At 40.1% G+C, this 17083-nt stretch overlaps 1 protein-coding gene across 3 annotated transcripts in view; it reads right to left on the bottom strand.

The window, feature by feature from the left end:
- MGAM (maltase-glucoamylase) overlaps window positions 1–17083 on the bottom strand; it is a 169720-nt gene that overhangs the window by 108299 nt on the left and 44338 nt on the right. For all 3 annotated transcript variants that reach the window (XM_060196722.1, XM_060196721.1, XM_060196723.1), the window contains one exon: window positions 3572–3698. In XM_060196722.1, coding sequence (XP_060052705.1) covers window positions 3572–3698 — 127 coding nt within the window. The remainder of the gene's footprint in view (window positions 1–3571; window positions 3699–17083) is intronic.

The following is a 17083-nucleotide window of genomic DNA, read 5'->3' as shown; positions in this document are numbered from 1 at the left end:
CCAGTACAGGGGGGCGGTCCTTGAAAATGTCTGCATTCATCTCATGAAGCTTCATTTTGTTCTGACTGAATCTGCTTCTGCATGTGCCTACCTGGCCCCCTTCTACACCGAGACTCTGTGAGACAGTGCACAGGAGCAAGTGTCCGGCTCTGTCATGAACTGGAAGCTGTGTAAGATGAACACCAGTTACGTCCTCTAGTCCGTTCATCAGAAAACTTTAATCTGTGTACCAGATCAGCTCACAACCACTAATTTCAGTACACACGTGGGGCTGAAGAGATAGCTCACTGGGCAGGGTGATGTCTTGCCATGCAAACATTCAGACCCCAGCACCATATGAAAGGGGCTATCATGTCTCTCCTTCTCTCTATCTCTAATTTTCTGTGTCTCTCTTTGTGCCTCTGCATCTCTAGTCAGAAAGTGTAAGGTAAAAGTCACATTCATGCTACCCCTGCTCTATGAAATGATGATGATAATGATCATAAGAAGCAGAAGAACAATAATAATAAAAGGCATGGCACATGTTACCACGCTCAAAGACCCAAGTTCAGGTCCCTACCTGCAGGCAGGAGGGGGGCTACAAGAGCAATGAAGCAGAGTGGCAGGTGTCTCTCTTTCCTGACCTCCCCACCCCTCTAAATTTCTCTCTGTCCTATCAAGTAAAAGGAAAAAGAAAAAAATAGCCGCTGGGAGCAACATATCCATTGTACAGGTACAAAACCTCAAAGATAACCCTGATGGGCATAATAATAATAATAATAATAGCAATAATAATAAATATGTGTTTTAAAACATTTTATATTGAAGGTATAATATAATCATGTAACTAATATATTAAAATGTCTATGCAATTATATTAAGTTGTTGAAAAAGTCATAATGTATTCTATATTTTTCTATTCAAAAATGCATCATGACATTTCTAAAAACCCAATATTATACACTATATAATATAAAGCTATGCATATCTAGTATAAACATTATATATACAACATAATATAATACATATTGTGATACTGTTGAAGTTTTCTGATCTCAGACTTTCCAATACTTGTTATTAGAAATCTTACTGAATTATAACCCTGCCTTATGCTCACAAAATATATGTTTTTCTTGTTTTTTGTCTACAAGGTATATTCATTAGGCTAATTTACCACAAAGCCTGTATTTCAGACTCTGTCCCATTATCACAGTATCCTGCTCTAAGTCAAAATCCAGACATATTGAAGACTCCTGCCTATAGGCAGCAGAAGGGTTGGATTGTCACAGTGGTCACCCATAAATGGTAATGTTTGGATGTAGCCCTAAAAGCCTGGATATTGTGCATGGGATAAGTGGAATCAACTCAGTATCTTTTAAAAAATTTTTTATCTTTATTTATTTATTGGACAGAGACAGCCATAAATTTCTAGGGAAGGGGGTGATAGGAAGGGAGAGAGACAGAGAAAGACACTTGCAGCCCTGTTTCACCACTTAGAAAGCTTTCCCCTTGCAGGTGGGGACCAGGGGCTTGAACCTGGGTCCTTGAGCACTGTAACATGTGCGCTAGACCATGTGCACCACCACCTGGCCCCTCAACTCAATATCTTATGGCATCAAAAGAATATACCTGGCATTAGGACATTTGGATGACAGCATCAAGCACCCATATCCTGATGTTTTCACCCTTAGAAAAGTATTCTGGTCTTTGTCTTTGTAACATATAACCATCTGCTGTTTTGTCTGAACAATGTCACGCAATGCACAAGTTTTTACAAATAAATACTCCTTGAAGTTTGGGATGGACAGGGCACACACTTGACACTGTCCTAGCAAGGGATGTCATATGTGTGTGTTCCCACCTCACCTCTTCTGATCATCTGTATGGTAACTGTCTATAGCTACTTTCTTTCCACCCTGGGATGGAAAGTATCTAAGGTCAGGGCCTTGGCAATTGGTTGTGGCTCTCCACCCGAGTACTCTCTATATGCACCTTATATACTATATCAAGATATTATAACATCTAATATTATATTAATACATAATACGGGGGCCAGATGGTGGTATACTGGGTTAAGCACACATAATGCAAAGTGCAAGGACCAGGCTAAAATCCTGCTTTGAGCCCCTGCTATCCACTTGCATGGAGCATGCTTCACAAACGATGAAGCAGATCTGCAACTCTCTATCTTTCTCTCTCTTTCACTATCCCTGCCCCATTTCAATTTCTCTGTCCTAGCCAATAAAACAGAAAAAAAAAAAAAAAATGACCACAGGAGCAGTGGATTTGTAGTGCAGGCATCAAGCCCCAGCAATAACCTTGGAGGCAAAAAAAATGTAATATGTATTATATTATTTATGATATGGCATATAGTATATTGCCATATTTTATATAATAACTTTACAATAAGGTTTTGTGATTATAACACTAAATTATACTCTAAGTATAGTCTATGCATGTTAATATAGAATGTACTATAAATACTTAATAAGTCCTTTAGATGAAGAATTTCTAGGACAGAGCCACACCAGGTTTATTTTTTTATATTTATTTATTTCCCTTTTGTTGCCCTTGTTTTTTTATTGTTGTTGTAGTTATTATTATTGTTGTTGTTCATGTTGTTGTTGGCTAGGACAGAGAGAAATGGAGAGAGGAGGGGAAGACAGAGAGGGGGAGAGAAAGATAGACATCTGCAGACCTGCTTCACCGCCTGTGAAGTGATTCCCCTGCAGGTGGGGAGCCGGGGGCTCGAACCGGGATCCTTAAGCTGGTCCTTGTGCTTTGCGCCATGTGTGCTTAACCCACTGAGCTACCGCCTATCTCCCTACACACCAGGTTTTTATATGTGGTCTATAGCTACTTTTGTGCTATGGTGGGGAATTAAGTATTTAAGACAGAGATGTCTCTCCCCTGATCTAGTGTCATGTGTATGGCCTCTGCAGAAGAGTCTGCAGTCTCCTTTGGGTCCTTAACCTCTACCCAGCAGCTCATTCACAATATCTTTGCACACAGAAACTGTAGCAGCATAGGCTGTCATCTGGAATGTCAAGAGCTGACCAATCTTTGAGTTATTTAAGCTATAGTATAACTTAGTCACTTTTGGATTGACACATTCCATAGTGTCAATAAACTTATAAACAAGTTGTATAAACTTTCAATTTAAACGTTTTTCTGGTAGTTGTAGCTTTTTAAAAACTTATTTTCCATTTACTTATTTATCTATTTATTTATTTTCCTGATTACACAAGAGATAAAGACAAGAGCACTGCTCAACATTGACATAAGGCACCATGGGGGGGATTGAACCTGGGGTCTCTGAGGCTTCAGGTGTGCTAGTCCTGTGTACTACTATCTTATATCTATGGCCCAGTTGTTTTTTTTTTATCAAAACTGAAAACACTTTAACGGGCTCTATAATTACTTGACAACCTTTCACATAATTGTGTTGTTTCTTAGGATTATTGACAAAATTAGACTGGAAATCAGCAAATGGATTTCCAGACTTGGTTGTAGAACTGTGCACTGTGCTAATAGTTGGGGTTTTTCTCGGTCCAGAGCAACCTCTGGAGAGGAGAGGCCAGAGTCTTATTACCTTGTGACTGCGAGGACTCCATTGCTGAGAGCACAAACAGAGGAATCATGATGACAAACAGCACAATCACAAGAAAGATGAGCATCAGCTCTAAGCGAGTGAGATCTTTGCACTTTACTCTTGCCATCTATAAAATAAAAAGGAGAAAATAATAATTTCTGATTAGAGTTGTATTCAACACACAGCTAGCAAGGTTTTAGAAGGAAAAATCTAATTGCATACTAAAATAGAATGAATAGCAATGAATAGCACAGAGACAACATCCCAACATCACCACCATGGAAGAATAGATTAACAACTCCTTTTTTAAAAAAAAAAATCATTTATTTATTCATTTTCGTTGCCCTTGTTTTATTGTTGTAGTTATTATTGTTACTGATGTCATTGTTGTTGGATAGGACAGAGAGAAATGGAGAGAGGAAGGGAAGACAGAGAGGGGGAGAGAAATACAGACACCTGTGGACCTGCTTCACCGCCTGTGAAGCAATTCCCCTGCAGGTGGGGAAGCGGGGGCTCGAACCAGGATCCTTACACTGGTCCTCGTACTTCCATGTGTGCTTAACCCACTGTGCTACCGCCCAACTCCCTAGATCAGTAACTCCTATCTAATTTCATATTGCCTTTCTTCCAATTCATCTGTGTCTTCAAGCCACCACTGTTGCTTACTAGAACTGATGGGCACAATGTCATTTCAAGCCTTCAAACAAATACTTACCTCTCCCTTAGTCCCACACACTCTACCTGAGTTGACAGCTGTATGGCAGAACTCTGAAGATCTATTTACTTTTAACTTACCAGAGGTCAAAGGTGAGAGCTCCTCATTCTCTGTGAACTTAGAAAAGGAAAGGAAAAACAAGACTCATTCCTGTAACCTGACTACCATGTAGACCTCTTTCATATATGTTTGAAAAGTTTCTCTGACGACTCTGTCATGCAGTCAGTCCCTCCACTCCTGCTGAAGAATGACCTTGGGACTGCTGAGTGTGTCAGACATTTAGTGCAGTGCTGTATACTGATATCCTATAGGGGTGGCAGAGGGAGTGGCAGGTATAAATGAGGATAGTGAAGAAAGGGACATAAACAAAGTAGGGACAATAAGAAGGAAAATAAAATCACATACTCGGAAATGTAATGTTGGGAGACAGGCCGCATAAAAATTTTCAACTCTACAGTCTGGAGAACTCTCAGAAGGCTAGATGTGGACCTACCCTGTGACACTACAATTCCTCTCCTGGTGACATATCCTAAGGAACCAAACACACCCATCATTTGCATATACCTATGTTCATAGCAGCACAATTTGTAATAGCCAAAACCTGAAAGCAATCCAAGTGTCCAGCAACAGATGAGTGGCTGAGTAAATTGTGAACTATATACACAATGGAGTACTACTCAGCTATTAAAAATGGTGAATTTGGTAGTCGGGTGGTAGTGCAGCGGGTTAATCACACACGGCGCTAAGCGAAAGAACCGGTATGAACCATGTCCCAGTTCGAGCCCCCGGCTCCCCACCTGCAGGGGAGTCACTTCATAGGCAGTGAAGCAGGTCTGCAGGTGTCTATCTTTCTCTCCCCCTCTTTGTCTTCCCCTCCTCTCTTCATTTCTCTCTGTCCTATCCAACAACGTCGACATCAATATCAACAACAATACTAACTACAACAATAAAACAAGGGCAACAAGAGGGAATAAATATTTAAAAAATAATAAAATAAAAATTAAAAAAATAAATAAAAATGGTGAATTCACCTTCTTTACCCCATCTTGGGTAGAGCTTGAGTATCTCATGTTAAGTGAGGTAAGTCAGAAACAAAAGTGTGGGGAGCCACATGTGCCCTCAAGGTTGCTATTGTCTTTGTTCACAGAAGACCTTGCTTAAAAGATAAGTTTCTGTCTCCCAACTCCACTTCCCCATGAATCACTCAGGATCTTCCGGATAACAGCTGATCACCATGACAACATGCCATGTCAATCAACTGCCTCCAACTGCTAACTCCCCCCCTTGCCCCGGCCTTAAAAATAGCACCTTTGGTGCTAATAAACAGACTTGATCAGAATCCTGTCTTGTCTCATTTCTCTTGCATCTCTTGTCCTCATTCCCTCTCCCTCTTGTCCTTGTCCTCACTCTCTCTCCTAAGTTTACCCAGGTTGAAGGTCCCGCGGGATGGGACACAAAAGGATGAATATGGGATGATCTCACTCATAGACAAAAGCTGAAAAACAAGTTCAGAAGGGAAAACATTAAGCAGAACATGGACTGGAGTTGGTGTATTATACCAAAGTTAAGGATTCTGGGGTGGGGTGAGGGCGGTTTCAGGTCCTGGAACATGATGGCTGAGGAGGACTTTGTGGGAGTTGTATTGTTATGTGAAAATGTTGTACAGGTACAAACTATTATATTTTCCTGTCAACTGTAAACCATTAATCCCAATAAAGAAGTAATAATTTAAAAAATTCAACTCTAAACCACATGCTCCCCATAAGAAAAAAAACTAGTCATAACTCCAAAGCACTCTGTTTTCTAGCTCATTTTTGATAAAGAATAAATTTTTAATATGGAGAGAGGGAAAGAGAGAAAGCAAGAAAGGACGGAGGGAAGGAAGGAAGGAAGGAAGGAAGGAAAGAAGGAAGAAAGGAAGGAAAGAAGGGAGGAGAGAAAGAAAGAAAGTAAGAAAGAAAAAAGAAAGGGAGAAAGAAAGAGAGAGAAAGAAAGAAAGGGAAAAAGAAAGAAAGGGAGACAGGAAGGAAGGAAGGAAGGAAGGAAGGAAGGAAGGAAGAAAGGAAGGAATAAAGAAAGAAGAATAAAGAGTAATAAAACAGAACAGTGGCTCCAGGGTATGGGGAAGCTAAGGGAAACTGATTAATCAATATGTAGTTTCAGTAGTGATCTCCGATTCACAATTATATACTTGAAATTACCAAGCTGTATGCTTAAATTTGGCTAGTATGGTAAATGCTTAAAAATTGACTAGTATGGTAAATTTTCCTATCTTTAGGTGAAAATGTATATAAATAAATAAAACTGACCAAAAAATTGTCTCCAAAAAAAATAGGTGTTCCAAATATTTACCCCAAAAGGTGTCTCTACCTCCTTAATTTTTCTGTCCTCTCTCTCTTCCTCAAACTCTGAGCACCAAAAATGTTAGAATTAGGTCTCCTGATAGCTGTCAAGGGAGAGAATGGGATATGGAGTTCCGGCAGTGGGAATTGTGTGGTATTGTACACCTCTTATGCTGTGGTCTTGCCAATGTTTCCATTTTATAAATAAAAACTTAAAAATATGCATATTTCTCCTAAAGAAGAACGGAAAAGGAAACTCAAAGCAGAAGCCGACTGAGTATGGAGTATAGCACCAAAGTAAAAATCTCTGGGTTGAGGGTGAGGGTAGATGTTCAGTTTCACTGGGAGCTTGGGAAGGAAAGGGACACAGACCTTTGGTGGTGATAATAGTGTTAATATACACTTCTATTAACTCCTCATAAATCACTATTTAATTAATATGACAGGAGAAAAATGGATCAAGTGTCTCAAACTTTTTGATGCATAGACCGTAGCTCTGAGTATATGTTCATTCAATCTAACCACTTAGAACATCAAATTGATAATCAGAAGAGTGGGCTCAAATTGTTAAAACATTTCTAATAATGACTTGTCTTTTGAAATATTAAATCTTAGACCAGGGAGAACAGAAGCAGCTTGTGACATTATTTCATAGTACAGCAATATGTAAATAGAATAAAAGGAAATAAATAATTGGTGAGATCTTGTATGATGCAACTAGTCCTAAAAAAGGGATTTTCAAAGTTAACCCAATTGCCAAATAAGCTGGTTATAGCAGTAACTATCTATTGCCTTCTTAAACCCTAAGACAGCAGGAAACTTCTATAAAGTCCATATTTCTCCCATCCCTGGAACATCTAGGGTGGGACTCACTTTCCTGTATGCTTCTCTTAAGTCATACCAACTGATACCGTATCTGCTGACCACAGCCTAATCAATGTAACCAGTACCACCTCGGCATGCTTCACTTTGGACCCTGTCCAGAGACATCAGGCTTGAAATGTCAACCCTTCAGCATCATTACTCTGTTGAGACCTTTCCTAGCTCATAGGACTCCTTAATTCCATTTTGGGTGGCACACTTCTTAATAAAACCTCAAAATCTAGATATAGACCAGGGCCCATGAGATAGGGCATATATGCATATATCCAAAAGGTAGGGGAAAATATATACCTTAAAGCAAAAGTGTGCAATAGTTCTCAGTAAGTCAATATATGAAGCAAGTAAGTAGAAAGACCTAACAGGACACCTTAAAGTACCTAACAAAACAGTTTCTACATAGACATAGATACCCTCCTCACCTACCTACCTCCTATTACACATCCCTCAAAATCACTCCAAAGCTAACCTTGTCAGACAAAGTAAGGACTACAAAAGCTGAATAAGGGCAAGAGACCAGCATACTTTACTGATGACTCTTTAGTCATTACCAGGCCACCCCATCACCTGGGGCCCTAGTCAGGGAGCCCTGGGATTCTCACACAGACATGACGGCCTAGACCTCTAACAGATCCCTCTCACCACTGTCACTGATCATGTCTATTACGAACAAAATAATGGACCCCTTTGTGGGCCCCTATAGGACATTGCCCTCAATGTGGATCAACAATGGTAGGGAATGTTCTATTCTCCAAAGGGAGGTTGAACAACATACTCTACCTACTACCCAAGGAAGATGGGTCCTGAAATTAGTGCAGCCTGCAATGTTCCAACCCATGACCACAGAGTGAGAGCTCAGGTCTACAGGGATGCAGAGATTACATAAGCTCCTGTGCTGAATATGGGCCCCAGATAAAATCAATGGGGTTTACAGTTAACAATATTTATATACTTTTCCCATGTTTGGGAGCTACTCTCTTTCCTGACTTAGCTTTCTAACCCTTTTTTCCAATTATGACACCATCTCCCCAGACAATAACCTGGGTCCACCTGCATATGAGATGTCAGGAAAAATGTACAGGCAAAAACTAGTAGTGTCATGGGCCTCTTGGAATATACCTAAAATACATCTACTATCTATTTCCAAAACAGAGACCCAAGTCTTCATCTGCAGTAGTCTTGCCTATAGTTTCATAACAAGCCAACAATTTGTTCTGCTTTATACCTTAACTCCTTTTCAGCCACCAAATTCCAGATGCTACCATGATGCCAACATGACTTCTTTGGGTAGATGACCCCAACAATGTGTTCTGAAGCCCTGTCTCCCTCACCAAATCCTTGCCCCACTAGGGAAAGGGAGAGACAGGCTGGGAATATGGGTTGGCCTGCCAATGCCCATGTTCAGCAGGGAAGCAATTATAGAAGCCAGACCTTCCACTTTCTGCACCCCATAATGATCCTGGGTCCATACTCCCAGAGGGATAAAGAATAGCTATTGGAGGAGGAGACTGGATATGGAGTTGTGGGAGTGAGAATTGTGTGGAAATGTATCCCTCTTATCCTATGCTATGGTCTTGTCAATATTTCTATTTAATAAATAATTTTTAAAAAGACTCTCTAGGAACTGGGAATAGAAAGACCATCCCTCAACATAATGAAGACCATTTACAACAACTCCACAGCTAACATCATTCAGGAACCAGACAAGGATGGTTTCCATTATTATTGAATATCGTCCTTGATCACCTCACCACTGCAATCAGACAAGAAAGATATGAAAGGTATACAGATTAGAGGAAGAAACCAAACTATCACTACTTACTGATGACATAATAATATACCTAGAGAACCCCAAAGGTTCCACCAAAAACTACTGAAAATAATTAATAAATTTAGTAAAGTAGGAAGATACATATATATATATATATATATATATATAATATTTCTTATACAAACAAGTAATCAGAGGAAAGGGAAATAAAGAATTCAGTCCAAAAGTACAAAATACCTTGGAGTGAATCTCATGAAGGAGATGAAAAACATTTATAACTGGGGGCCAGGTGTTAGCGCCCCTGGTTAATCTTACAGAGTACTAAGTGCAAGGATCCAGGTTCAAGCTCCTGGCTTGAGGGTAAGTTTCACAAATGCTGAGGGTAAGTTTCACAAATGGCAAAACAAGTTTTCAGGTGTTTATCCTTCTCTCTCCCTCTCTATCTTCCCCTCTTGTCTCAATTTCTCTCTATCCTATCCAATAAAATGCAAAAAAAAAAAAAAAAAAAGGCCACCAGAAAGACTGCATTCATAGTGCTGGCACCAGGCCCCAGAAATAATCCTTGAGGGAAAAACAAAAACAAAACAGATAGCCTAGGGCTATGGATAGACCCACCAATGCCCATGTCCAGAGAAGCAATCACAGAAGCTAAATCTCCCACCTTCTACAAGCCAAAAACAATTTTGGTCCATTTCCCAGAGGGGGACGGGAGGAGAAGATAGGGGAAGATGACCAGAGGGTTCTGAACTCCAACTCCACCAGAATCTGGAGACTATATCAGACCTTGGAAGTCTGTGTGTACAGTTCTTAAACAAATATAAATGGAATTGCTTTATCATCCAGTGATACTACTCTTAGGCATTTATCCAAAGGACATGAAAAAACTAATTTGAATAGACATATGCACCCCTATGTTCACAGAAGCATTGTTCACAATAGCCAAAGAGTGGAAGCATCCTAAATGCCATTCAACAGATGACTGGCTAAAGCAGTTATGGAATATATAATCTATGGATTACTTTTCAGCTGTCAAAAAGGACGATATTGTGTCTTTTAGGACAAAAATGGATGTAACTGTAGGCGATGATGCTTAGCAAAATAAATTAAGAGATAAAAAGTACTAGAGGTTTCATTCATACTTGGAATCTAAAAATGTGATACACATGAACTGGGGGGGGGGGGGGGAACAAGCCAGCAAACTGTAAGATTTGTGAGAGCGATGGTTGTTATCTTTGAGAAGTGGAGGTCAGGGGATACAGAACTCTGGTACTGAGTGTGGTGTAGAACTATTATAATTTTATAATATTGTAACCTCTTATTAATCACAAACAAAATTAAAATTAAGTAAATAACAGGAATAAATAAAATAATTAATCAAAATATTGCATTGTTGAAAAATTGATGCATTTTTGCATAGATAAAATATGTCATGACTCTTCTAACAGCCCAGCATATCTGGATATCTGTCAATGATAGTACATCAGGAAGGGATTTTAGTGGATGAAATGATATCTGCCCAAAGTGAAAACCCAATATTGTTATTTCTTCTATCTAGTTAAGTCAGTGTGTGGTGGGAAGAAGACTCTTCTTTGAACATCTGAGAAGTTCAATTTAATTCCTCATTCTGAAAGTAAGCATTCAGATGACTTTTGGAAACTCACTTCAATTGACCAGTTCTCAGTTTTTCCATTTACAAGTTATAGAAGTCAAACTACAAGATCATTTAAAAGAAACTTATTTTAATGAAAGATACAGAAAACCAGGGTATAGCCTCAGCATACACTATACCAGGGATTAAACTCAGGACCTTGGGGCCAGGTGGTTGAGCACCTGGTTGAGGGACCTTGGTGCCAGGTGGTGGTGCACCTGGTTGAGCACAGGTGTTACACTGCACAAGATCCCAGGTTTAAGCCTCTGGTCCCCACTTGCAGAGGGGAGACTTTGTGAGTTGTGAAGCAGTGCTGCAGGTATCTTTCTGCCTGTCTTGTCTCTATCTCCCCCTTCCCTCTCAATTTCTGTCTCGATCAATAAGTAAATAAAGACAATTATGGAAAATTTGAGAAAAGAAATTTAAAAAAAAAGAACTCAGAACTTTAAGTATGCAAATTCTGAGCTCTATCATTAAGCCGCCTCTCTGCTGGCAAAGATCTACAAAATCTCTATCAGATTTTAATACATCATCTGTGAGCAAGTCACAAGAATAGCTTGCTTTTTTGCTCCTCTTTTCAAAAAAATAAATAATGCCCCTAGTATTTCCCTACTTTATTATGTCCCTGAGTTCTTCTCAGCATAAACACATGCTAGATAAAGCTTGAGGATATGAATTTGATTCCCATTCCTTCCGTTGCTTGCCCCAGTTCCCATATCCCCAATAAAAAGAAATCTACTTCAAACTCCTAAGTCTTGGTTTTGTTTTGTTTTGTTTTTGTTTGTTTCTATCTCCAGGGTTATCACTGGGGCTTGGTGCCTGCACCATGAATCCACTGCTCCTGGAGGCTATTTTTTCCCTTTTGTTGCCCTTGTTGTTTATCATTGTTATTGTTATTGCTGTCATTGTTGTTGTTGGATAGGACAGAGAGAAATCAAGAGATGAGGGTAAGACAGAGAGGGGGAGAGAAAGATAGACACCTGGGGGTTGGGCGGTGGCGCAGTGGGTTAAGCGCACGTGGCGCAAAGCGCAGGGACCTGAGTAAGGATCCCGGTTCGAGCCCCCCCTCTCCACCTGCAGGGGAGTCGCTTCACGGGCGGTGAAGCAGGTCTGCAGGTGTCTATCTTTCTCTCCCCCCCTCTCTGTCTTCCCCTCCTCTCTCCATTTCTCTCTGTCCTATCCAACAACAAAGCAACGTCAACAATGGCAATAATAACCGCGACCAAGCTGCAACAACTAGGGCAACAAAAAGGTGGAAAAAATGGCCTCCAGGAGCGGTGGATTCATGGTGCAGGCACAGAGCCCAGAAATAACCCTGGAGGAAAAAAAAAAAAAAAAAGAAAGAAAGAAAGATAGACACCTGTGGATCTGCTTCTCTACTTGTGAAGCGACACCCCTGCAGGTGGGAATCCAGGGGTTCAAACCGGGATCCTTATGCAGGCCCTTGTGCTTTGTGGCCCAGCCCTCTGTTTTTGTTTTTTAAAAAGGAACTAATAGATGTTGTTGTTATCTACTGTCCTGACTGAGACTCTAGATATATAAATAGTATCACATAGCATCAGAGTATGATGGACAAAGAATGTGACTAATGGAAACATCGTATTGCTAAGAAATACATTAGTTACACTTCCTGTGAACATACCACTTCACCTCTGCTTATTTTATGACAAGGTAGATAGGAGTTCCTGAGTGCAGTCCTCCTGAACTTCTTCTGATCCAACCGCCTATCTGCTAAATGCCTTAGGACCTTAGCACTCGCACACTCCTTATCTAAGACGCAGAAATAGAAAGCTAGGAACAAACTTTAAGTCTTTAAGCAACCATCCTGCCAAATCCAGAAACACTTTCTCCAGCAGTTTATCCACAGCTTCTCTCCCAGTACTTGTCATCAATCATACCATCTTTATGAAAAAGCATAAACTTCCCCTTCTTTCCTCAAACTATAATTCAGCCCTCAACTTGGGAATCAAACATCTTCAGTTAAACTCATAAAGGGGGAATAAAAGAGACCACAGCACCAAAGCTTCTTTCAATGAGGTACTAACCAGACTTGAACTTAGGTCCTGCACATGGAGTTAACCCTACTGCTTGATCTTCTCCTGTGGGTCCATTTTCTATTTCATTTTGCAAAACGAATGTGTCCACTCTCAGCTGCCATATATTCCTCAGGCAGAAGTAGCAAAGTTTCCTCAGTCCTTTGCACAAAAATTAAATGCTGAGAGCATCTACTTCTAAGGCAGTGTTGAGAAATAGTTATTTGTCAACATATTGGCCTCTTACTACTTAAAAGAAAGGGAGAGGGTCCAACTCTTCTCAACAACAAAGACTGTCTTGTACAAACTCTGAAATAAATTATCCAACTCAACCATTTGTTTGGCTCTATATGCTTCTTTCAGCCACCAGGTTCCAGATGCTAACATGATGCCAACCAGACTTCCCTGAGAAGACCCCACCAATATGTCCTGGAGCCCCACTTCCACAGAGCCCCATCCCACTAGGGAAAGATACAGGCTGGGAGTATGGATTGACCTGTCAACACCCATGTTAAGCAGGGAAGCAATTACAGAAGCCAGACCTTCCACCTTCTGCGCATCATAATGACCCTGGGTCCATACTCCCAGAGGAATAAAGAATAGGAAAGCTATCAGAGGATGGGGTGGGATACAGAGTTCTGGTGGTGGAAATTGTGTGGAGTTGTACCCCCTCTTAGCCAATGGTTTTGCCAATGTTTCCTTTTTATATATAAAAAATAAAATAAAATAAATAATCCAACTCAAATCTTTCTTACCTGTGCCAGCCCCATAACTCACACTCTCAGTATTATGCTCAGTAAACTATCCCATAATAAAATTTTGCATGTGATATTTCATAACAGTTAATACTCTTCCATGTCTGAGAGGATTCAGTTAGTTCGTGACCTCAATGATGTGAACAGCAGACTCAAGTTCATGGCAAGAATAGATGTATCAAAGTTTCTACGAAAGTGCCCTTGTAGCTTTTTTTGGATGTTTGCTAATAGTTGTGAGATCCAAGTATTTTCTTTGTATTAATATTTACATTTTCCCCAAATGTTCATTAAGACCTAGAATTGCCAAAACAATCTTGAGAAGAAAGACCAGAACTGGAGGCATCACACTCCCAGATCTCAAATTGAATTATAGGGGCATTGTCATCAAAAGTGCTTGGTACTGGAACATGAATAGACACACTGACCAGTAGAATAAAATTGAGAGCCCAGAAGTAAGCCCCCACACCTATGGACAATTAATCTTTGACAAAGGTGCCCAGACTATTAAATGGGGAAAGCAGAGTCTCTTCAACAAATGGTGTTGGAAAAAATGGGTTGAAACATGCAGAAGAATGAAACTGAACCACTGTATTTCACCAAACACAAAAATAAATTCCAAGTGGATAAAGGACATGGATGTTAGACCACAAACTATCAGATACTTAGAAGAAAATATTGGCAGAACTCTTTTCCGCATAAATTTTAGACATCTTCCTTCAGTGAAACAAATCCAATTACAAAGAAGACTAAGGCAAGCATAAACCTATGGGACTACATAAAGTTAAAAAGCTTCTGCACAGCAAAAGAAACCACTACCCAAACCAAGAGACCCCTCACAGAATGGAAGATCTCTACATGCCATACATCACACAAGAGGCTAATAACAAAAATATATAAAGAGCTTGCGAAACTCAACAACAAGAAAACAAATAACCCCATCCAAAAATAGGGAGAGGACATGAACAGAATATTCACCACAGAAGAGATCCAAAAGGCTGAGAAACACATGAAAAAATGCTCCAAGTCATTGACTGTCAGAGAAATGCAAATAAAGACAACAATGAGATACCATTTCACTCCTGTAAGAATGTCATATATCAGAAAAAGTAACAGCAGCAAATGCTGGAGAGGTTGTGGGGTCAAAGGAACCCTCCTGCACTGCTGGTGGGAATGTAAGTTGGTCCAACTTCTGTGGAGAATAATCTGGAGAACTCTCACAAGGCTAGAAATGGACCTACCCTATGATCCTGCAATTCCTCCCCTGGGGATATATCCTAAGGAACACAACACACCTATCCAAAAAGATTTGTGTACACATATGTTCTTAGCAGCACAATTTGTAATAGCCAAAACCTGGAAGCAGCCCAGGTGTCCAACAACAGATGAGTGGCTGAGCAAGTTGTGGTATATATACACAATGGAATATTACTCAGCTATAAAAAATGGTGACTTCACCATTTTCATCCAGTCTTGGATGGACCTTGAAAAATTCATGTAAAGTGAACTAAGTCCAGAACAGAAGGATGAATATGGGATGATCTCACAGTCATGCAGAAGTTGAAAAACAAAATCAGAAGAGAAAACACAAATAGAACCTGAACTGGAGTTGGCGTATTGCACCAAAATAAAAGACTCTGGGTTGGAGAATATAGGTCCAAGAAGGATGACAAAGGACCTAGTGGGGGTTGTATTGTTATATGGAAAACTGAGAAATCTTATGCATATACAAACTATTTTATTTACTGTTGAATGTAAAACATTAATTCCTCAATAAAGAAATTTTAAAAAGGACACAGCAAAGAAAAAGGCACACACCAATTCCTAGTCAAACAGTAATTGCCATGTGGTCGGTAAAGACATATAAGGAGGGAGTCGGGCTATTGCGCAGTGGGCTAAGCGCAGGTGGCGCAAAGCACAAGGACCAGCACAAGGATCCCGGTTCGAACCCCGGCTCCCCACCTGCAGGAGAGTCGCTTCACAGGCGGTGAAGCAGGTCTTCAGGTGTCTATCTTTCTCTCCTCCTCTCTGTCTTCCCCTCCTCTCTCCATTTCTCTCTGTCCTATCCAACAATGACAACAATAATAACTACAACAATAAAACAACAAGGGCAACAAAAGGGAATAAATAAATAAATTTTTTTTTTAAAAAAAGAAAGAAAAAAGACACATAAGGAGCGGCCAGGTGCTGGTGTACCTGATTGAGTGCACACATTACAATATGCAAGGACCCAGGTTTGATCCTCCATTCCCCCCCTGCAGGCGGAAAGCTTTGTGAGTAGTAAAGCAGTGTTGCTGGTGTCTCTATGTCTACCTCCCACTCTATCACCCCCTTCAGTTTCCATTTCTGGCTGTCTCTATGCAATTAATAAATAAAGACAAACAATTTTTAAAACGATGTGCAAAAGCTGTTAAAGTCCCTTATACCCATAATCTGAAATATCACTTAGAGAAATTTTGCCTACAGCTCCATTTGCACGTGTGGGAAACATTGTGGAATCAAAGGTCTTCCACTGTAACATGCATGGTATGTAATCAAAAGATTAATAATATTGCAGATAGCCACAGAGAACCAAGTAAAAAGTGGAATTCAGTAGTAAACTATTTGTTTTTTTAAAAAAATCCACAAATTGGATGAGGGAGACAGAGTAGTGATCATGCAGAAGGCTCATGCCTGAGGCTTTAAAGTCCCAGGTTCAATCCTCAGCACCACCATAAGCCAGAATTGAGCAATGCTCCATTATCTATCTATCTATCTATCTATCTATCTATCTATCTATCTATCTATCATCTATCTTTATATCTACATCTCTCTTCCTCTCTGTAGCTTTCTCTCTGTATTTCTCTCTCATTAAAAATAAGTAAAAAAAATGAAATAAGTATTTTAAAAGCCCACATATTCCTTTATATTCCTTTCTTCAAGAGGCAGAACCTAGTCCATATCCCTCAGCCTTTAGGAGTGGACTGGATTTAGGAGCTATTTCTAACAATAAGATGCTGGCAGGAAAGATGGTGTGAGAGATGAGACTATGGAAGGCATTACTCCAGCCTTGTTCCACTTTCTCTTGGATTATCATCTTTAACCTCTTTGGAGGCAAATTCTTAGAGAAAGCTATAATGACACATGAACAGTCTGCTGGAAACTGAAGTCTTTTGACCAACAGTCAGCTGAGACAGGACTCCCAGCTCCAGCTAAGTCTTGCAGGAGCTGAAGCCCCAGACAACCTTTTGGATGGAAGTTCATGAGCAATGGCCCTCTCCAGCCACCCAGCTGGACTGTTCCTGTATTTCTCACCTATGGACTATGGAAACAGTGACATAATGAATGCTTATTGCTTCAAGCTGCTACTTTCCTGGCACAATTTTTTTAATA

Source organism: Erinaceus europaeus, chromosome 8 (genome assembly GCF_950295315.1).
Source record: "Erinaceus europaeus chromosome 8, mEriEur2.1, whole genome shotgun sequence".
Taxonomy (NCBI): domain Eukaryota; kingdom Metazoa; phylum Chordata; class Mammalia; order Eulipotyphla; family Erinaceidae; genus Erinaceus; species Erinaceus europaeus.
This window is presented reverse-complemented; position numbering and strand designations above follow the sequence as displayed.